This window comes from Cryptomeria japonica, chromosome 10 (assembly GCF_030272615.1).
Source record: "Cryptomeria japonica chromosome 10, Sugi_1.0, whole genome shotgun sequence".
In the NCBI taxonomy this organism is placed as follows: Eukaryota; Viridiplantae; Streptophyta; class Pinopsida; order Cupressales; family Cupressaceae; genus Cryptomeria; species Cryptomeria japonica.
Window position 1 is genome coordinate 738,702,527 of NC_081414.1, and position 23,500 is coordinate 738,726,026.

The following is a 23,500-nucleotide window of genomic DNA, read 5'->3' on the forward strand; positions in this document are numbered from 1 at the left end:
TGCCTTTCCTGGCCAAAATCCTTCATTTCATGACTTCTAAACATGCCTAAGGGTTTCAACATGCTCTTTCTTCCCTTTTTCATGCCTTTGACACCTCAATTTGACCAAACAAGACAAGAAATGCCTCCTATAGAAATTTTCGTTCTGGACCCTTTGGAAGGGTTAGGAGCGATTTTCTCATTTTAGGCCTATTCCATCATTTTTTCAAGTTAAAACCTCTTCAGGAGGCAAAAGCAAGTTGTTCTTGTTTCATTCATGCAAAAGACTTGACCTTCTTCACTGCACAATAAGAGCTTTTGGGAATTTCGCTTTGGACCCTTTGGAAGGGTCAAGAGCGAAATTTCCCTTGTCCAAAATTCTTCATTTTGCATGCTTCCAAATCTTCAAAGGTATCAAATGATGTCCAATCTTCATTCCAAGAGACCCTGCACATCAAAAGTTGGCCAAAGTTAGAAAAAAAAAATAATCTCTAATAAGATTTTCACTCTGGACCCTTTGGAAGGGTCAAGAGTGAAAATCTCCTTTAGGCATCAATCTTACTTTTCAAAATCCATCAAGTCCCTCTCCAGGCAAGAACATATCAATCTACCCTCAAACATGCCCTAGAAAGCATCATTTAGTCAAAAATGAGAAGAAAAAAGAGGTTTACAATGATTTTCGCCCTGGACCCTCTGGAAGGGTGAGGAGCAAAATTGACATTTCCAGGCTAGATGTTACCTTGATTCGCTTCATCCTCCATCAAACTTGATCAAACCAACTCCTTTTCTTCACTGGCTCTGCTCAACTGACTTAGACAGGGAAACAAACAAGACTCTGACAAGAAAACCCTCAAATCTAGTCTTGACTTGACCTGAGGCCTATTCACCCTGTTCCTTGATCAAGCCAACTTGACTCCCCTAAAAGGCATGCTTCATTATATGAAATGGACACCCCGGAATGCCCAAAAACCATACCAATTGCTGCTAGGAATTTTATCAAACAGTTTGCATCCAACTCCTTATTTCTCCGTTTAATGTTTTAAATTCCCTCATGGCTCCGAAAATGAAATGTTGGTTTGTTTTACATGGAATTGAAATCACAGAATATGGACAAGAATGAAACTACAATAATATGCACACTGAAAATTGAACTACTGCTGATAAGATGTTATTTTCAGATTTTAATAAAATCAAATACATGGCAGATTATCAACTCACTAATTATTCCAGCATTATTGACATAATACTCTTGCAATCATTTTCAATCTTGCCGCTACAGTGACATGAATAGTACCCACGTGAATAGTAACCGCGTGAATAGTACCCGCGTGAATAGTGTTGCGGCAATATAAATTTGTCTTCAACAGGTCCAATATCTTCATAAAATCATCTCCTCAAAATGGCATAAGCATCGGACAAGTAGGGAAGAAGATATGAACAAACATTAAATCTGCCTGTAGCTGGAAATGCACCCAATCTGCCTGATAATGAAGTTGATAGCAATGGATTCCAAAGGCCAAACCCCAGGGGAATGACGTCTAGAATGTCACAAGAGAGGATAGATGTCCTTTAATGCCAAGAACGGATCTGCAACTCACACATACCAATTCTTCTCATCTTCAACATATCTAATGAAGCCACAAACGCTTTCTTTTATTCTTTTTCCAAGGGTCCACTCAACTCTCATCGGCAATGTGGGATAAAAGATGAGCAATATAAAACATATATTAAAATATTCACTTATGTCTCCCTTGGGTACAGATCCCCATAAAATAAATATTAGAGTAACACTTTAATATTTTACAATTAAATTAAATGTTACTTTAATAAAACTTCAGGCATTAAAATATATTAGCAATCGGACTCCGAATAATGCGAGTGATAGCTCGCTGGAAAGCTCTCACCGAGGAGTATCAAATCCAAACACCAAAACTGGCCTCCACTATGTCCTGCTGACTTACTAAAAATAGTAAGTATGCCTGAAACTGAGTAAATCAACTTCGTTTTGGCCCAAACTGGAAATGACTAGGCCAAAACACTCTAGGATCCCCTTAAACCCTTCGTTAGCCCTCGGGACCATGTAGAACAAGGCTAACACACACACACTTGGTCAACTGCTAAAGTGGGGACATTACATTATAGCAATCTTGAGGCTTCAGGCAGACGACTAACAACCTCCCAAAACAAGACTAGACTTAGCTTGAAAGAAACCCTAAAATGAGCTTCCAAGGTTTAGCTCTAATCTAGCCAGCCCAGGCAGATCACTCACTCACTCAAAAAACCTAAAGGGAGAGAGAAAAACAAGCAAAAGGAAAGCAAAACCTAAAGCAAAAAGAGGGGGTCCCCATTCTAATGGGGCGATGTGTGAAATGGTCACAACACAACCTTAGATTCCTGATTTCATTTTTTATTTTCTGTCTATAACTCTACGTTGTTGAAATTCCTCAAAATTAAAATATAGTAGGTTTTTTCCTTTTCTCTTTATTTACATGTTTATCGTTCTTTGATGATATGATTGTTTTTGATTTTTCAAACAAATCTTATAGTTTGCCGATTTTTTCCCTAAAGGATTTTTGCTGCTACGAGTGATGGTACTTTTTATGTCATAATTTGGGCGGGAGCAGCAATGAAGAGATTGACTCATCGACGTTTAGCCTTCAATTTTATCATCTTTGATTGGAGAGGGACTACATTGACGATTAGGAGTACAAATTCCTTGTTATTTTGGAGGTGCATGGTCGTTGTATTGGAGTGCAACACCCTTTAAGAATATGTCAGCTATTATTATGGTTGCGTGGGATTGAGAAATGTAATCATTTGAGTAGTTGATTCATGGCCATGTCAAGAGCTAAGTCATCCTATTTGAGGATTGACACTTTTTTGTACTAGATTTGCAGTATTTTTCAGTTTTGACATGTGTCTTCATTGGTTCAAGTGCTTTTGGTGATAGGATGTTGATTGGTCCATTGATGTAATAGTGTACAATTGTGTGCAACATTTGTCCATTCTTTGAGGGTTGCTTAGGTGATATGAACTTGAGTTATCTAGATCTATTTGTTCTCTTTGGCACATGATGGTGTTTCGATGGGTCTGTTGGAAAGATTCATCCCTTGGAGCATGATTTGAGACATCATATTATATGGGGTATTTTTCGAATAATCACATCTCTTATATCTATTATTAAGTCAACCTTGACTTTGATTATAAAGGGGGTTTGCGGGATATACACAGATTCATTTTCCTAGGTTATACTTCTATCCTAAGATTGCTATGTTTAATTGATTATGATTAGCCATTCATATCGATTAAGGGGTGGCTACTAGTGGTTGAGATGATGGTCAAATCCCCTTGGATGCTTTATATGTACCTCCATTGCACATTGATTTTATCACAAGAGAATGAGATGTTGCTGCTATTTTAAAGATTATTCCTCTCTCTCTCTCTGTTTAAGGTTGCTCCCTTTTGGTTTCAGAAACTTGGTCATGCATGGCTGTATTGGCATTGGTCCATTCAATCTTTGTTTTAGGTTGCTCCCTTTTGGTTTTAGAAACTTGGTCATGCATGACTGTATTGGCATTGTCTTGATGGTTCCAATGAGGGAAAACATTTCTAGAAAGAGGTCTATAGTGTGAAGGGTTTTGTTCATCAACATGGTTTGAGACTTTAATAGAGCTTTTTACTTGGACAACACAACATTTGTGTTGGCATGTTTGCATAACTGATGAAGATGTTAGTGTACTAGTAAAGGACTGTCGGTGATGATATATTGATGGACTGCTGGTGATTGTATAATTATGATATGATGCTCTATGATCAGTTATTTGTGTTGTCATTGATGGAAACCATATTTGTCCATGTTTGTTTATGCTTGGTATGTCATCTAAGTCTACTGGTTAAGTCTAACCGGTAATGGATTGAAATGAGTTGAGTTGGAAAGAAAAACTATCAGGTGACAGTGAACCGGTAAGCAGGAATAGAGAAGGAGATGGTTGCGGTTGTGATCCGTGTTGCGGTTTGGAATGTGTGCTTATGACATCATAATGAGTCTATGACATGAACCGCATCATGTTTGGAGAACTGGAAGTCATGTTTGTAATTGATTGTTGTATAATCAGCTAGGGTTTTAGAACCGGTATCAAGATCTTTTGACCGGTGATGTTTTATGGTTTGGCGGTGATTTTTTTTATGTTCATAAGTTGATGATGTGTCAGAATCCATGTGAAGCGATAAGATGCTGTTTTGGCACGAACAAGGATCAAATTTCTTGGGAAGCAGTAGAGTGCTTAGCAGAATGTGATAAGGGTTTGACAACTTATCAGATCGATGTGCAGTGATGAGTTATGATCATTCAACGACTGTAATTGTCTTGAAATTTGTTGTAATGATTTGTAATGATTTGATATGATCTATGATGTAGATTCATTGTAGATTAGGGTTTTGTAACCGACCTAATTGTAAAGTCTATTTAGGTCAAGTTTTAGAAGGTTTATTGTGTCGGTGATCAGAGAAGTGTGTGTGTGCTGAACCGGTTTGAGATGTTTGCATGAGAGAAGCAGATTGGAGCTGTAGTGGATCTGTATTAGCAAGCAAAGAAGGCATTGATCAAATCATTTATCTGTTGTTTCCTAACAGTTGCAGCAACATTAAAATCCCTTAACCTGGTAGGCCCTAAATGGCTTGATTGTATAAATCCCTTCACTGGGTGGCTTATTAATTTGAGTTTAAATCCTCCAGCGAGGTTACTTCTAATAGGGTAAAGCTCCTAACAGAGCTAAGTTGTAAAATCCCTTGACTGGGTTACTCCTAACAGGGTTTTCTCTTAACCGGGCATTGTTGTAAAGCTCCTAACCGGGCTAAGCTCCTAACAGGGCGCATTTCGAAAGAGTGCAAATTTTGTGGGTACAAATTCCCACCGTGGTTTTTTCCCATTTGGGTTTCTATGTGAAAAATCCTTGTGTTCATATTGTGGATGGATTGTTGAGTTATGCATTTGATGTCTTTACTTTATGATGAACACTTAAGTTGCTACCAGTAATGTTTTGGTAAATCGCATTAAGTAATTATTAGATCAGCTACCTGTATTGGTTGTGAACTGTTTTGTGAAGTATTGTCCAGATTGGAGAAAAGTTTCAGTTTATTCTTATTACTGATTCGCCCCCCCTCTCAGTAATAAGTGGATCCTCACATTAACAATTTGTTGCTTGATTTTGGCATTTGACAAAATAACTTTAACTAGACTGCCATTTTTTTGTTTTCAGTGGTCAGAAATTGTTTGATAGCTTATGAGATGGTTTATATATACCTTATATTCTTCTTTAGTTATTGACCATTTATTCTAAGGAAGATGCTAAGGCCTAGTTATTCATGGCAAGAGGCATGAAAGGGTTTGAAGGCAGTAGTTTGAAGTCGGAAGAGGAAAATAAGATATTTAAGATGAGCATCCTGTCTAGCATCCTTGTGGCAGATTATAGTATCAGTTTTCTCTAGTGATGCAACACTAGATGGTTTGTGGCCTACAGAATCAATTATTTCTGCTTCTAAAAGATGGCTATCCTCCTAGTTTAAGAGCATCACCAAGAATTTCAACCATTCATGGTAGAGGGAAGGGATGCAGAAAATTAAATTAAATTATAACCAATAATAACAAGATTTAATTTTTTCTTACATTTTTATATTATAAAAATAAAGTAATAACATTGTATTGGGGTGGAAAGAAGTGTTATGTAATATATGAAAAGCTACTTTACTTTGGATATTAAAGTTTGTCGAAGTGGTTGCTTGACTGAAATGTTTAGTGTGTTTGTGTGCCCCACTATTCATAAAAGGATCTCTTGTATTCTTCTGGATTCATATTGGTGTTTGTATTTGGACACTCGTACATTACATTATTGTTAATGAGAATAATTGCATAATTGTTTCCTTTGTTGCAGGAGTTGTTTCAATCTATTTCTAAATGTTTTTTAGGGGTTTACCATGTGAAAGATGGTTTATATTGTACATAGTGAGTTGCTCTATTGCTAAAATTGTTTTGTCACAATTTGAATAATGCTCAAAGTGCTTAATTGTTCTTGTTTTTTTAAATGCATGCGTGTAGATTATTCATATGCATATATCATAATAATTGAAATCCAAATAGTACATTACACTTGCTTATCTTTTTTATTCTTTGGTCATTGTAGGATTTGAGGTCATCTCTAGAAGAGAAAGAGAGTAAAACTTGTGGACTAGCACAAGAGGCAAAAGATGCACAACTTAAATGTGAAAAGCTTAACATGTGAGTTGTGATTGTTTTTAATTGGATGAGGCCGTTTTAAATGCATTTGACAAAGGGATTTTAATGTATTTTAAATTCATTTTTTATTGTTCTACTTGAATTAACAAATGTGTAATGTCCCCAATTTAGCAGACCATGGATTTTGGATGATTAGCCTATTATTCTAACCCTTGTAGGCTAATGATGATGGTTAGAGGGTCTTCTGAGGCTTGTATCATCTCCAGTGTTCAGTGATTAGTAGTTTTGGCTTTCGTTGAGGTCTCCTTTCATGGAGACATTTGGCAGATTTAATAATAAAATAATGTTGGAGACTCCTCTCATATACTTGCTTTTACCTTTCACTTTCACCACACAAGCAATGTGGGATAAAACACTTGCTTAAATACTTGCTTGGTGGAAAACTAACTTGCTTCTAGAAGATTCAAAATATTAAATGATTATTGCAAGTTATTTAATTTTTCTTTTAAAATTTTAAATAATCATTAATCATTATTTAAAAGCAATTAAAAATGGGGCTTATTTATTAAAATATTGCAATATAAATCCAAATTAAGCCTTCAGGGGAAAATCGACTTGGGTTGGGATTGAAAAATCCCTTTAAAAATCATTGAAGTGTCAAAATTTGCCCCACAAGGGAAAATCGATCCTAGCTTGGATAAAAATCCATACAAAACTTCAACAAAATGCACACAAAACACACCAGGGGAAAATCGATGGGGGTATGGACAAGGAATCCACACTCCAAATTCACTTCATTTGCAAAAAAATACTCCCTGGTGGAAATTGGACCTCAGTCTGGATGAAAATCCAGACTCAAAACTCATCAAAATGCTCTCAATGGAAAATCGACCTTTGTTTGGATGAAAATCCGGACAAAAATCCGCAGTCACTTGTCACAAATATCCTGGTGCAAAATCGACCTAGGCATGGAATCATCCTTAATGTTGTTCGCACTATAGTTTGCACTCCAGTCTGTACTCCTGGTGGAAAATTGATGGCAGTCTGGATAAATCCTGACACTGAGCCAAATGTGGGGGAAAATAATAGCCAGCATGGATTCCAGGGGAAACCCATGTGTAGTATGGATTTTGAGTGGGGGAAAAGGGTGGGTAGTTTGGAATATGAGGGGAAAAGCACCTTTAGCATGGAATTTGACCCTCTAACCCTTGGAATAAGGATTTCCTTTAGGAATTTATCATTTTAACCACTCAAAATCACTTAGAAACTTTAACTTTAGACTGGACTTAGGCAAATTTTCCAAAAATATGAGCAAAACGCTAGGAAAATATTGGAATAAAGTGCGAAATCAACTTAAATAATACCTTAGGAGCGAGAAAACAACTCCAAAAGGTCTGGCAATACCTTGGCACTCTAAAATCACTGATGCGCGTGTTTAAAAACACGTTAACGCTCAAAAGGTCATTACTTAGGCAAAATTTAGGATCATTAAAATATCAACGTTTGCAACTTGATCATATTCAAAATTCAAAAAATCCTCTCGTCGACAAAGGAAAACACTAGGAAACTAGGCAAAACTTCTACTCTAAAATGCGAAAAGTGGGGGTCTCCATTTGCAATGGGGTGATGTGTGAAGACGTCACAACAGGATGGTAAAGAGTTGCTAAGCTCGCCAAGTTCTTTCTCTAGTTGCGAAGATAATGATTTTCGGGGCATTATTTCATGACTTGCTATTTTTAGTAAATGGCAGTTTGGGGCATTCTATTTTTGGCAGTCCTGGATTTGGTCCTATTCTAGCACAATTTAGTGATCCTCATTGCTCAGCCTCATCCGGATCCTGTCGATAATCAGTACTGGAGTTATAAGCGATTTAATTAAATATTATTCCTTATCCTAAGGTTATTATTTAATTATTTTATTACTAATTGATGTTATGGGGAATTGTGCAGAAATTGATATTTTTCCTAAGTCTTGCCTAGGCGAATTATTTAATGGATATAGGGAGACTTTATTTTCGAAATACTCCAAAGTTACATCATGGCAAAATCATGGTCTTCTTCCTGGTGCGATTTTTGGACTTGGGAAGTGGGCGCCTCTTTGGGTCCACTACATGAAATGAAACGCAGTTGGAATGAGGTGAATTGTAATGCCTCGCCAGGAAGCCCGAAGCAAAACCCACAACAAGGGTGAAACAATTAAAAAAAAAAAAAGTATAAACATCATAAGTGCATTTACACAACATGCACAATAACACAAGCAGAAGACTTACACCAGAATTCCTTAAGGGTTACCAACGAAGAATTAACTTCAAGAATAAATTCCACAGAACCATAAATCCACATATGCATCATTAACTCAATGATCACAAGAAGCCATAAGCAAATAAAGATTCATCATAGAAAGATTGAAAGGATACAATATAATTTCCACTTCAATAAGCATTTACTAACATCATTAAGGAAACTGATAAAAACACCCCAACATAGGATTACATTGCTCTTCCAATACATAGCTTCTCAATATACATATGAAGATACATCTCATCCAATTACAAGGTTACATAAGATCAATGATACAATGATACAATGACCACAAGGGTCTCCAAATAACAATAATCTTTAAACAAGAGATGAAGCATGAGTCACGAACCACAGGAACACCTGCGAAGCCCATCCTCGCATGAAGGTACAAATCCGAACATCCGATGGGAAGTGGCACTACCACCCGACCAGAGTTCCGTGACTCGCGGCGAGGCACGCGAGTCAGCAGGCCGGGTGACCTCTGCCGGGTCACAGTGACCTTGACCCGGGCTCGGACGGGTCAGTGGGCGTGACTCGCTTGACTCGCCGCGAGTCACTCCCTGACTCGCTGAGTCCGAGGGTCGTGACCAGGCCGGCGTCACTTACCGAGTCTGATCTGATCCCAAAAATAACAGGGCCGGGTTCAAGTTTGATCTGATCTGATGAGTTCCTTTCAGGTTTTCCAGATTTGGGGTGAGTGTCTTGCAGTTGCAATATTGAAGAATTATTGTTGGAGTGCCAGTGCCATTTGTCAGAGGCCACCCCTTGGTCGAACCAATTTTTTTTGCCTTCCCCAACTAACCCGCTGCTGGTAATTTGTAAAATGGTTTGCTAATGTGATTGGCCTTAAGATTTTATTGTTTTCAGATTGATGGATTTTGTCATATAACACATTCTCTAAATTGAATTGCAAAGTAACCCAATTTTCACAAATATCAATTTACCAAAACTGAAGGCAAGGAGAATGGAATGCATTATTTGAATAAAATACAAACCTGACCTTCAATATTCTGTGGCAGAAAATTTGCGAGCAGTTAACAAATAATAATAGGATGCTCTTATCCTCCACTGTTGTTGGTACTAAAGGAATATAGCAGAGATAAATTTCTGAATATGAGTTACCACTGAAATCAAATTTGTAATGACTCCTACGACTCATAGAGCACACAACAGCAGTAGTACAAGCATATCACTTTTGACGTGCAATCAACTGTCCTTATTCAATAATGGGTGTATGAAAGTAGCTTCTATTTGATGATGTTATAGTGTCTTTAACCTTAATTCAATAATGGGTGTATGAAACAAGTTTTAAATTGTTAAAAATCTTTTAATTTAAGGGTTTTCTTATTTTGCAGAGTCATTGCCGAGTCATTGCCGAGTCAGCCTTGCCGAGTCAGAGCCGAGTCCGAGTCTGGGAACTTTGCACCCGACCATGTAATTCCCAAATGGAATCACCCCACCTTGCTAGGAGATAGCTGAGGACCCTCAAACAAGCATAAGCATGACATGGTCGTCAAAGCAATACGACTCCATGACAACACAAAATGACTCCACAAAATCCGGGTGACTCAACAGGACAAACATGCAAGTGAACCAAATGAATGAGTGTCATCGCATAGCTTAAGATGGATACCATGGTACAACCTCCATAGGTCCCGGCTCACTGTCTTGGTAACCTCTCCCGAACCTCCGGTTCCAAATAAGTCTCATGCGGACCCTACCAGCCTTTCGTGAAGACAAGGTGGTCAGTTTTCCATTCCAGGCCTTCTCACAACATGATGGGTCTCATACAAGCACTCGCCCAGGTGCGAGGTACAATTATCTTTATTAATGTTATGATACTATCCAGCTAATCAATTCATTAGATTACTAGTTATTATCTGACTTTCGCTGGGTCGTAATGCCTACCACTTTGGGTGCAACCCCCAAGCGAAAGCCACTCTCTCAAAGGACACTAAACAAACATGGTCACTCCTCGAGGATCCTATGGCGAAGCAGATAGCCATAGCACCACTATCAGAAACAAGTGGTCAAACAAGGACATACTGACTCTTGGCTAACCATAAGGCAAGGACACTACATGGTTAAGACAATGAAGCCAACATATATCTCTTGGTCAAAGGAACCCAATACGCCTCCACAGGATGATTGAACCACAGACCAAAGCAACACATAATACACTTACAACATCATTGATTGAAATATGAAATAGAACACTCTTTACAATAGTCACATTATTCATTTTCCCAAATCAATATTCCATCAGGGATGAAATCCACATTGAACATTCAACCAAATAAAAAATATGAATTCCAAATAGGCATTTAATTCAATTCCAGAATATAACCAAATCTACCGGTTTGAATCACTAATTCATGCCTTGATTTCCATTGATAAATTTATTATCCACATAATAAAAATCACATGAAAAATCACCATTTATGCTTAACATAAAACAACCACTTCAACATGTTCACTTAACAAAATTAATTTAATTTATAACATACCGGTTTGCACTAGTAAGGCACAGGGTCAAGCGGTGGCAAAAGCCAACCCGCAGTAGTGCTGCTGCTGAGGCAACAGACACTACCTGCTGGCAGTGCTGCCACCACTAGTAATAGCCCTACTGATCGGTACCGACCGATAGCGCTGCTACCACTGGTAACAGCCACTACCGATCGGTAGCACTGCTACCAACCAGTAGTGGTACTGCCGACCGGTAGTGCCGCTACTGTTGGTAGCAGCCGCTACGAACCGGTAGCACTGCTACCAAGCGGTAGCAGTCCTACCGATCGGTAGTGCTGCTACCAACCGGTGGCAGTCCTATCGACCGGTAGCACTGCTACTACGTAGCGGTGCTGCCCATCGTTAGTTCTGCTACCTGCGGGTAGCAGACACTACCGACTCACGTGATGAGGCAAGCTCATCATGGAAGCGGTAAAGTCTACGAAACAAACAAAAACACATGCCTCAAAGGCATAAGAATCAACTCTCCACCAAATCGTTTAATCATGAAAACGATTCATTCCCGGATCAGTTCATAGGCATGCACATACACAGTGCCAAATCCAATTTTCTCAAATGGATGCTGGTAAAAGATGAAATATAGACCCACAAGACCCCAAATCTATGCAACATGAAACTAGAAAGCACACAGCAAGCTAATTCTAGTTCATTCATTCCAAATAGAAGAGGTAAAACAAGAAATTGATTTCCAAGATCAAACACACAACAGATAGAGAAATGAACCATTTCCTTCCTAAATGCAAACATGTGATATAGATTTCACAAAACCAACAATAGTAAACACTATTTCTTCCATTCCAACCATTCCACAAGCATCTATAGAAAGATTGTATAAATTCCCATACACAGGAAGCAAACTGAAAATTTCAAAAACAAATTCAAAACAAGAAGGGAACCTCCAACCTTAGCAAGCGAAGAGATGAAGTAAGTCCAGTCCTCCAACCAGGTCGAATTTCCAGCTCATCCTGGAAGTTTTCCAGAGTTATTTTCTTCTCTCAAAATTCCTCATCTTTTCCTGCCGTGAATCCCTAGAATGGATGCCCAAAATATCTTTTAACCTAAGCTTCTAGGTTAAAGTTATTTCATCCAATCAGATTTAAATATTTTTAAAACTAAAAGGCAATCGGATTTACTTCTTTCCCAAAAATAATAATTCTTTCCTAATGATTAAATTAAAAAGACCAAATGGAAAAATAAAAAGGGAAGCTTTTATTTATTTCTTTTTCCATAAATACTTTCTTCAACATAAGCATTTAACCTTTTTAAATGGCTAGGCAATTTATTTATTTCACAAAAATATCAATGCAACTTTACACAATACATTAAGCCATTTAACCATTTAATCTAGCAATCATTAATTTAAATAAATGAAGAATCACAGAGCATAATAATCAACTAATTAGGCCAACATGAGATAGCATCATCCATTTAAATTAAATAACCATTTAAATAAACAGAAACACGCAAAACCAAGACAGATCAAATGACGACTCTCAAATGACCAGACCAAGGCACTATGACTCGCATACCAGCCAGACGGAAAAGACACAACCGACTGACAACACTCATACGAGTGTAACTGCGGTCAAACTAGGGTACCACAACTATCTCGTCCACTCCCATTGAATATATCAGGCATGCTCAGACCTGTGAAACCAGGTGGAGTTAATACCCCGTACCTATCCAGTACTAGTACCTGCAATGTCTTGCAACAAAGAACCATACGTGTATATAGACCAATATATATATATATATATATATATATATATATATATATATATATACAGACACGGCACACACACCGATGAAGGAGAATCGTGCGTTCCCTGTCTAACCTGAGCGAGTGAAAGAAAATCATCCCCTCACATCCCAATACACTTGCAAACACGCAACATATAAATAACGCATCGCAATATAAGGGAAAAGTGTCAGTCCATGATAAAGATCCATAAAACAACATTATTCATAAGCACTGAGATACTGCACAAAATCATACACCATAAATCCAGATAAAGCATGAAATAACATTGCATAATATCCGAATCAAAATACAATAATGTTCCACAGAACAGTCACTGAAGTAACTCAAAACATACAAAAGAGGCTGATCGAGGAGGGGTACTACATGAATTTTGAGGCAGTTTCATTTGAATCAGAGTTGAAAAGCTATATAAACAGGTGTTTGGCTCTTCATTTGTTTATCTAGAGAAAATATATTGTTATGCTGTCGAAATGACTCCAGACTTCTTCGAGGGTGAATACCTCCTAGATCTTTTCTTTCGGTTTCGAGTGTGAGATATCACTCCTAGCTGTGGTTCGTAGTTGTGAGCTATTTGGTGTCTTTTGGGTGTGTTGGTGAAGAGTTGTGCTGCTGTTTTTTTGGTGTTGCTGGCATGTGCCGGCTGGAAGTGTATTTTGCTCGTAGCTACCTGTGTGTTGAGTGCATCATTCTGGGTGAGGGCTTGTTGGAAGCGTATCAGTGAGACAATAATTCTCCTACATTGGTGTGGCATTTGGAGAACTCTCCAATTTACAGTTGCAGATCGAACTATTCAGCCAAAACGCCATTTCAAGAATTGCCTTGGGTTGCATGCATTGCTGTTAGTTCTCTCCAGTTGCAGTTTCAAGGTATTGTTTTGTTTGCTTATGTCATACGCTTCATTTGCTTTTGGTTTGGCATGATTCTATCTGGTTTTGAGAGAGTTACAAGCATTTTAGTGGGTTTCGGGATGGCTGGTTTTGCATTTTCCTTGTATCTGATTTCAAAACAGCAAGTAGTGTTTATGGTGAGAACGTGTTAGTGAATTCTTGAGATATGTACTTCATTCTATCTTTTTTCACATCTCTATCTTTGTAAGAATTGCTTTAGTAGTACGGACCAATTCATTCTATGTTGCATTTCCTGTTGAACAAGTGGAAGAGGATGGCTTAGCCGCCTGTATGTTTTGTAATTCAGTTTTGTCCTCCCACTGAGCAAGTGGTTGAGTGATATTGTCCTCTCACTGAGATATGCGGTTGAGTGATAGTTTTATGTAAAAGTCCTCCTGCTGCATAAGCGGTAGAGTGATTTGGTCCTGTTATGCTCTTGTTGCCTTGGTTGGTTTACCACCAAGTTCTTGTTCTTCATCCCACTGAAAAGTGGAAGGGTTTGGCTTGCCACTTGGTATTGTATTTGCATTGTAATTTCTAGTGGATTAGTGAGCTAATGAACCCCTTATCATCATATGCTCTCACCTTCCCACATTGGGCACTTAGTGATCAGAAAGTGGAACAGTTACTTTTCATTAGCATTGGGATTATATTTCCTAACTTTAACGGGTGCATTGTACTATTTGTTGTGCTTGAAAACTGAAAAAAATAAGTGGGAAAATTACAGCATTTTGAGAAGGCAAACCCAAGGGTTTCTGCATTTTTGCAAATCAGGGCATTGGAGAACGTAGTATCTTCATTGTGATAGCTACCTGAGGTGGTGAAAGATCTTCTGAGGGTTACTTTTGAGTTGGCTATAACCAACAGTCAAATTTGTGAATATTGGAGGACATTTTTGGAATAAATTGGAGATGTCTCAAGGCTGCAATTAATTAATTTTGAGGACTAATATACTATAGCAAGGGCAACATACATAGAGGGGACAATTTCATCAAATATTGTGAAGTTTCATCAGCATCAAGGGTTGCAGCATTGTTATAGAGCATATCGATTTGTACATCAGGTTCCTTATTGTTTATTTGCATTGTCATATCAATTTGCGAGTTGTTGCTGTAGATGCACATTTTATTAGACTAGTGATGACATTTAGATTGTGAGCCAAGAGTCTTGGCATTGAATATTGGATAGTTGAAATCATCATATGCGTTGTGCATTCCAACTTGTTTTTGGTCTAGCATAAAAAGAAGTTAGTACAAGGTTGCATGCCATTTGTTTGTCAAAATGCTTAATTTCTGCATATTGGTTATCTTAGGATGCATAAGAAGTGTTTGTTAAAATGTCCATTGGCTGTAGGTGCACATTTTACATGTAGAAGTCATATGTGTGCATTAAAAAGACAAAAAGGATTGCAATTGCATTTTAGCCCTTGGCCTAGAAGTTTAGTAATCAATTGCAAGCATTTAAACTTCATTTGAAACCATACCAAGTAAGCAAAAACAATCTGAAAAGAAAAGACAGCAAGATAGAGGTTTCATGACAACTGTTTGACAAAGTTCCTTGAGGTCCAAGTCAGCAATTAGAGATCAGATTTAGCAAAACCAAGGAAAGCTGCATAACACACAACTTTATACTAGCTGTCTAAAACTGCATAATACTCAAGTTATTCAGTCTGTAGAACAACAGGTTATCATACAATTGTTTGTTAATATTCCCTACACTTTTAGTCATACAACAACAGGGGATATTACAAAATGACACTATTAAAGAGGTATGAATGTTTCTGACAAGCAAAAAAAGAATATGTTGTAAATGAAATAACTCAACACAAATACTCAACAATTTTACCTAGGGAAACCCCTTAGAAGAGGTAACCAGACCGTTAGCAGCAATTCCTTGTCTAAATTTAAGATACTTAATTGGAAAAAGAAGTACAGTTAGTGGGGTCAACTTTGTTTAGCCCTAAAGGTATAGTGGTGGATAATCAATAACCCAGTAGTACCTGCATATACTAAGCATTCATAGAACAGAATAATTGTACATCATAACACGAATGACAGATGATAATAATCAGACCAGAAAGTTATATCTTTATTCCAATGTCTCCAATTGTCCATACATGATCCCCTTGCTGAGGTTCCATCAACATCCTCCACTCTCCTAGTGCGATAAAACTACGCTTCATTCCTCTACTGTCAACCCAGATGCTCTTCCACTGTTCTTCTGTGAGGTTGTCTCGGCACACCAAGTCTATCAACCATTTTTTCTTCTCTCTGGTAAGGTTTTTGGTTGGTTTGGCAGCAGCTGCTCCTTTATCCGGTATGCCAAATACACGCCTAAAATCCTCAGGTTTGAATGAAACCCGCACTGTGTGTCCTTGAAACTGGATGACTGAAGCTCATTCGTGAGGGTTATACGCGGATACCATGGTCCGTAGGACTGGCTCGAACTCTTTAATGTTAAATATGGGCATCTGCATAGGGTGGTCAACTTGTGCTTTTTTAAGCGATTCCTTCATCACATGGTCTGGAGGGTTTTCCTCCCACCAGGTACGACATTCACTGCCAGTCACACTCTCGAATGCTACATTTGCGACTGTGAGTTCTTCTGAGTCCTTCGTTGCCTTCAGTCTGCTCCTGGTTTTCCTATTGCTGGCAGGCTCTATGGCAGTCATGATTGTACTGCAACTGCCTTTCTCTGCCCTTCTGCCCATACCCCTTCCAGAGTCGGTATTATAACCGCCTGACAGATTGTCTTGCCAGTTGGTGTGGCCCATTATGTCAATTTTCGCTTCCTTGCTATATGGCCTCCTTATTTGTCCTGCTGAATGCCTACCGTATGGATATCTCTGCCCGTCCACCTGATACCTTACGCCGTATGGATTTCCCTGTCTGCGTGACTGATGTCGTACATCGTACGGACTTTGCCTTATGGGTGGGGTTAATGCTGATTGCCGTACGGATGTTGCTGGCCGTACGGATGCTATTGGCCGTTCAAATGCCTCTGTCTGTTTGGCAACTGTCACTGCTTGTTGCCATACGGATATCTCTGTTGCCGTTGTTGCTTGCCGTACGGATATCTTTGCTCTGTACGTACTAGAAGAATTGGGCCGTACACCGTACGGTGGGGGACTGCCTTCGGAGGTTATGGACGTACGGTAGCTCTGTACGCCGTACGGTACTACCAGTTGGTAATGCCTTGCTTTTCCTAAGCCGTACTCGTACGGCAGTTGGTTTGCTTTTCCTGGGCCAATTCCAGTCCCTGTATGCCGTACACTGTATGGAGCTTGTGTGTTGTGCCTGTGCTCCCCTTCCGATGAGTTTTGTATACCGTATGGTATGACCTCTGTGTTGCACAGTGGAATCTTTCTTGCACATCGTACGTTGTACGGTACAACCTTCCAATTTTCGTGCCCTCTTGATCGTTCACCTCGTGCACTATGCGGAATTGTCCCCTCTTGTGCGTCCGTACACGTACTCCTGATTGTTGTCTCTGTCCTTGAAGTATTCCCTTGATCCGTACGGTGTACTAGTTCCCTTCGTACAGCTAGTCTTGTCTGTCTGTCAGGTCCATCATCCTGCATTGTGTCTAATGAGGCTTTGTGGGGGTTTTTATAAGCTTTTCCCTTTGCCAGAATTAGGGTTAGGTAAAAATACCTTATCAATTTAATATAAAATAATTGTTTCTTCAGCAGTCTTACTTTTTCCCTATTATTTTTACTTCTACTTGCCTGATTTTTTAATTTGTTCCTACCTGCTGATTGAGTTTCGAACTTGCTTTTTTCCAGTACCTTTCTTCCTCACCCTTCCAAGCCCCTAGTTTTTTTAGTCGTCTTGTTTCTTTCATCTGACACGGTTTTTTCAATATTAGCTTCCACGCCTTTAATTTGTCCAGGTACCTTTTGGCCTAATTGTGCTCTCTGGCTGGCCTCTTGCAAGTCCCTGGCCAGTTGACCGCATTTGTTTTTCCGGTTGCAAAGTTCCCCTGTCTCCTTTGTTTCCATCTGGTTGGCCTATTACTTTGCTCTTTCCTCCCTTCCTTCCTTGGTTCGACATTCCTCGTCTTATCCTCCTTCCATTTCTTGTTTAGTTCCCATTCGGAATCTCCCTCCTCATTGTTCCTCCTCTTCACTCCTGGTGTATTGTTGGGTGTCCTCATTTTTATTTCTGAGTCATGCAACCAAGTACACACATGTGGTAGTCTTCTATAGCATTCTTGGGCGCAACAGGTCCCTACGTATTCCAGGTCCCATATTTTGTCCACCAGTGGTGTGGGTCCCACACCCTTGTAGCGGCCGTCAATGTACCGATCCCCGTATTGGTGGTACCATTTTACTTTTTCTCTGTCAATCTCCGATGGTCCAGCTGGGTTGGGAATCACCCGATATAATGAGTTAGGTCCAGCCTCCATCTTGCCTGCCCCGGACGCGATGACAAATAGATCCTCCGTCTTCAATACCATTTTTAAACATGGTCCCAGGGTTGCCCCATATTCTTCCAGGTTGAGTTCGTCCTCCAGGTCTCTCGGCTCCACTTTTGTAAGTGGGTTCCCAGTTTTCCTCCGAGCTTCTGCTTCTTCGTCGATGTCATATGCAACGTACCCTTCCCGAGCTCCTTCGTATGGCGCCCGTTTTTTCCAATATCTCGAGACCCGTACCCACACAGCTGGGTCTCTGAAATACTCAGTCGTGAGATGCTTGTGAATCCTGGGGACTGCTACACCTTCCACCCTCTTTGGTACAAGTTGTTCTTCTATGGTCGTTAAGGGCTTTGCCCAATTGTCATCCCTCCTGTAGGGTTCCTCTTGTACTACTGGGTCTTCCTGCATCTCCTTGTATTGACCAATGGTCCAATGTCCTCTCGTGGCATATCCTAGCATGTTGATCCCAATCATAGGTTTATTTCTTTCCCTGTAAATTTTTAACTTGGAACTGTTCACGGGGTCCTTGATTGGATTGTTATCCAGAGTTGCTAGTTTCACTGATCCGTTACTGCCGACCTCTCTAATTTTATAGGGTCCGAGCAGCCGGACCTTGAACTTCCCTGGTCGAAGTTCATTCTGATTGTTATACTTCAAAACTAACTGTCCCGGTCGGAAATTGGCTTTCCGCAAAAGCTGGTCGTGCCAATGCTTCCACCGACGTTGTGCCACCTTAGTCGCCCATTGTGCCATTAGTCTCCGTTCATTTAGTTTTACCAACCCATCCAGCCTTGCATTCATGCTTTCTGTGTCCCCTAGTCGATTTTCTACCGCCACCCGAAGGCTTGGCATGGTGTACTCGGCTGGTACCACTGCCTCCTGGCCGTACATGAGTTGGAACGGTGTATGCCCGGTAGTGACTTTGTATGTTGTACGGTAGGCCCATAGCACGGCTTGTAGTCTTTCCTCCCAGTCCTCTTGTTCCACCCCACATGACTTGTAAATTATTGATACCAACACTTTGTTGGTTGCCTCTGCCTGGCCATTAGTACGGGCTGGATAGGTTATGGAATATTTTAAATTCTACGGTCATGGTACGGATTACTGTCACTAGTGATTCGAAGTGGTATCCCGTACTTGGTGACAATCTGTTCGTACAAGAACCGTGCCGTACTCAAAGCTGTGTTATCGGGCAAGGCCCTAGCTTCTCCCCACTTAGTGAGGTATTCTGTTGCTAGTACAATGTACTTGCACCGGTGTAGGCTACTTGGTTTCAAAGGTCCCACAAAGTCCAGACCCCATTGTTCGAATAGTTCTTGCGGCTGGGAAGGAAAGAGAGGCACGAAGTCCCTCTTGAGAGGTTTTCCGGCTCGTTGACAGGTGTCGCATCCGATCACCCACTCTCGGGCGTTTGTGTGTAGAGTTGGCCACCATAGCCCTGCCAGGAGCACTTTCCTGGCGGTTGCATCTGGTCCCATATGTCCACCTGCCAATCCATCGTGTGCCTCCTTTAGTACACCGCGGACTTCCTCCTCCATGACACACCTCCTCAGGATTTGGTCGGGGCCCATCTTGTATAGGAGTCCATTAATTAGTTGGAAGGTTTTGCTCTTTAGTGCCAATTTCCTCCGTTCCCCTGGAGGCATCTCACTTGGGAATGTGGAAGTAGATAGGTACTGCCCTATCTTTTCACACCAGGTTGGCAGTATTGCAATTTGGAACAAGTGGGCATCTGGGAAATCTTCGTTCACTCCCTCGGCCAGTTCTCCTGATTTGATCCTTGAATAGCTGATCTGCTATCACATGGGATTTTCCTGGCCGTACGACAATGGTGAAGGTGAATTCTTGTAAAAGCAGTAGCCACTGACTTACCCTCCCTTGGATGATGGTTTATTCACTAGGTACATTAGCGCCTGGTGGTCCACATAAAATGTGAACGGTGTGGCCATCAAGTAGTGTCGGAACTTTTGAACTGCATACACCATCCCTAGTGCCTCTCGTTCCGTTGTGCTATAGTTTCTTTTTGCTTTTGATAGGAGTCGACTTGCGAAGAAAACGGAATGGTCTAGTCCTTGTGCCCTTAGCTAGGCGAGGGTAGCACCAATTGCAAAGTTGGAGGCGTCCACATGCACGTGAAATTCTTTGTTCCAGTCTGGGTATACCAATATTGGTGCACTCACTAGTCGGTCTTTTAATTCCGTAAAGGCTTCTTCTTGCTCCGTACCCCATACAAACGGCTCTCCCTTCCTTGTCAACTTATCTAATGGCCACGACACCTGTGCAAAGCCCTTGATGAACCTCCGGTAGTAGCCTACGTGGCCGAGGAATGATTTCACCCCTGTTACATTTGTTGGACTTTCCATGTTGACAATTACTCCGATCTTGTCTGGGTCTGTCTTCAATCCTTCCTTACAAACGGTGTGGCCCAGGAGTTTCCCTTGTGGTACCATAAATTTGCACTTCTTTGGGTTCAGAGCTAGCCTAGCCTTCCGACATCTCTCCATGCACTTTCCCAAGGGCATCAAATGAGTGTCCTGATCGCTGAAAATCGACCAGTCATCCAGGAATGCTCTGAAATTTCCTACTGACATCTTGTAAAAAATGTGCAGAATTATTCGCTGGAAGGTCGCGGGCACGTTGCATAGCCCGAAGGGAATGCGGTTATAGGCGTACACTCCTTCCTCCACCACAAATGTGGTCTTCAGCTTATCTTCTTCCGCGATACTTATCTGGTTGTACCCGGAGAATCCATCTAGGAATGTGTACATCTCGTGCCCGGTGACTTCTTCCAGAATACTGTTAGTGAATGGGATCGGGAATGGATCCTTTATGGTTACTGCATTTTGGTACCTGAAGTCCACACATATCCTTATTTGATTAACTTCTTTTTTAAGGGAGATGACTATTTGGGAAACCCAGTCACTTGTCTTCACTTTGAATATTATCTCTGCTTCTAGCATTTTGTTGATCTCCTCATTGACTCTGGCTGTGTAGTTTTTGTTCATCCTATACAGCCTCCTTCGTACCGATTGGGCTCCTGGTACGAGGGTTATGCGATGCACGCACAGCTCTGGCGGTACTCCTTTCAAGTCTTTGTAGGTCCAGGCGAAAACATCTTTATATTCCAGAAATATCTTGAAGGCTGTTGCCTTCAGTACCGGGTTCCAGTCATCTCCTACCAGTATCATTTGAGGTACTGCTTCGTTGCCTAGATTAATCTTCTCCACATCTTGTTCCTCATACTTGATGGGTTTATCCCTGTCAAACTGGTGTGTTGGCGTGCCATCCACTCTTGCCATTCCTTCTTGATATCTACCATACTTTGGGGGAAAGGATTGTTCCTCTGTCTCCCCGCTTGATTCTCCTAACTCACATATTTGTAGCATGTGACATTCCGGGTGGAAGACCTCATAGTCCTCCATTTGCCAATGAAAAAGTCCTGCCATCGAACTGGCTCCATCTTCCGAACACCCATCTAACTCCAGTACTCCTTCGTCGGGTTCTTTCCCGCCTCTGCCTCCTTCAGAGCCCCACTCCCATCGATTGGAATCTTTTGAATCGGAGTCTGATGATGCAAGCTCTTCGCTGACGGACTGGTTCCTGAGATCAGTTACATACTTATGACCGTCACTCTCGATCGAGAGCGTATTGCTTTTCTAGTTGTGATTAGCTTTGGCCATGATCAACCACCCCCTTCCTAGAAGAGCGTCGTACGTCTTCCTTTCCATCAGAATGACTACAAAATCCAGGATGAACTGCTGTGTCCCAATTACCACCTTTTGTGCCATGAGGGTGCCGAGGGGTTTGATACTGTGTTGGTCGGCACCGACCAGGTGGAAGGTTGGTGGCCAGAGGGTAGGCTTGCCAAGGCTTCGCCAAGTTCCCTCTAGTAGTACGTTGACTCCAGACCCGCCATCAACGATGGTGTTAGTAAGCTTTTGCCCCATTATATCCATCTCTACTACTGTTGGTTTCCGCCCAGCGCCCATCGCGAGTAGCATAGGATTCATGGTATCCGTACCAGGTTCCTTCCCTGGGTCCTTACTACATGGGTCTGCCACCGTTTGGTGTTCCTGTCCAGGGGTAGTGTCCATGGTTATATTTGTCAAAGCCATCCTTATCTGTGGCATGGTCTGCAAAAGGTCGTACACCCGTACAGGTATTGTGGTTTGTAACATCTGCTTGATGATAATTTTTTTTGGTTCCGGTCGGACCGATGTATCGACGACCAGGTGCAAGGCCCTGCGTTCTCCAGCCATCGCCCGCTGGATATCTGCCCTTGCCTCCTGAAGTCTTTCTTTTTCTGTGCGAGGGTCCGGGTACATTGCTTTCTTATTTTGCAACCTTGTGATTGCCAGTATGTCTTCCTTTGATCCCTCTACATCGAGCATGTTCACCCCTTTTTGCTTTGGGCAATCTATGTCCTCGTGATTCCCTGGATTGCACCATCTGCACAACAAACTTCCTACATCACCTCCGTTTTGGCATTCTCGGCCAAAGTGACCCCATTCATTGCACTTCCTGCACTGAATCATGGGTCGCCCCTTCCCGTCGTATTGAATTCTGCTCCTTGGTGTGTTATTATTGGATCTATTGTTCCCCCGTCGATTGTTTCTGTATCCTCTGGGTGAGGCATCAGGGTTTGTTGTTGGCCTTGGAGGTGTTGCTGGTGGTGTGGTTTGGTCGGGTTGGGCATAGAGCACTTGTGTGCTCCGTGCCTTCAAGTTGTACGACATTCCTTGGTGGAATGTCCTGTTATTTGGCAGATGTCACAAAAGACTTTTCGGGGACAACCTCCTTTAGTGTGCCCTTCGGTCTTGCAGTCAGTACACCATAGTTCTTTTCCTTCCCTACCACTTTCTTTGTCACCTTTTAACTCCTTAATCATCCTCATCATATCTTTGCGGAGTGCTTGCACTGTTTTTGATCCTCCGTCGCTATCGTCGTCCGTACTGTCACCATCGCTGCTCAGTTGCTTCCCCCGGGATGTCTTGTTTTCACTTTCAATATCCATGGCACGATTGTATGCTTCATTGTACGATGGTGGAGGTACTACTTTCATCGTCCTTCTCAGGGATGGTACCAATCCTTCTACGAACCATCGCTTCTTGAGGCCATCCGCCGGCTGGTTCTCCATTTTGTTCAGTAGTTCCCTCAACCGTTTGTTATATGCGCGTACACTTTCGTTTTTTCCTTGTTTGGTGTTGTAAATTTCTGCCACAATCTCGTTGTCATCCCGTAGGAGTTGGAATTCTCCCTCGAAGGCCTTCTTCAGATTGCTCTAGGATGTTTTATGTTGTGCATCAAGGTTTGTGTACCAGTCAATCGCTATTCCTCGCACGGTGGCTGGAAATGCCTTCACCCAGTAGTGCCGGTCGTCCTGGCCATTTGCTTCCCAG

General features: G+C 41.1%; 1 protein-coding gene across 1 annotated transcript in view; it reads left to right on the plus strand.

Annotated features, from left to right (window-relative positions):
- The window catches only part of LOC131047348 (tRNA wybutosine-synthesizing protein 2/3/4), a 179,480-nt gene that overhangs the window by 89,151 nt on the left and 66,829 nt on the right, over nucleotides 1–23,500 (plus strand). The window contains exon 12 of the mRNA XM_057981225.2: nucleotides 6,158–6,252. Coding sequence (XP_057837208.2) covers nucleotides 6,158–6,252 — 95 coding nt within the window. The remainder of the gene's footprint in view (nucleotides 1–6,157; nucleotides 6,253–23,500) is intronic.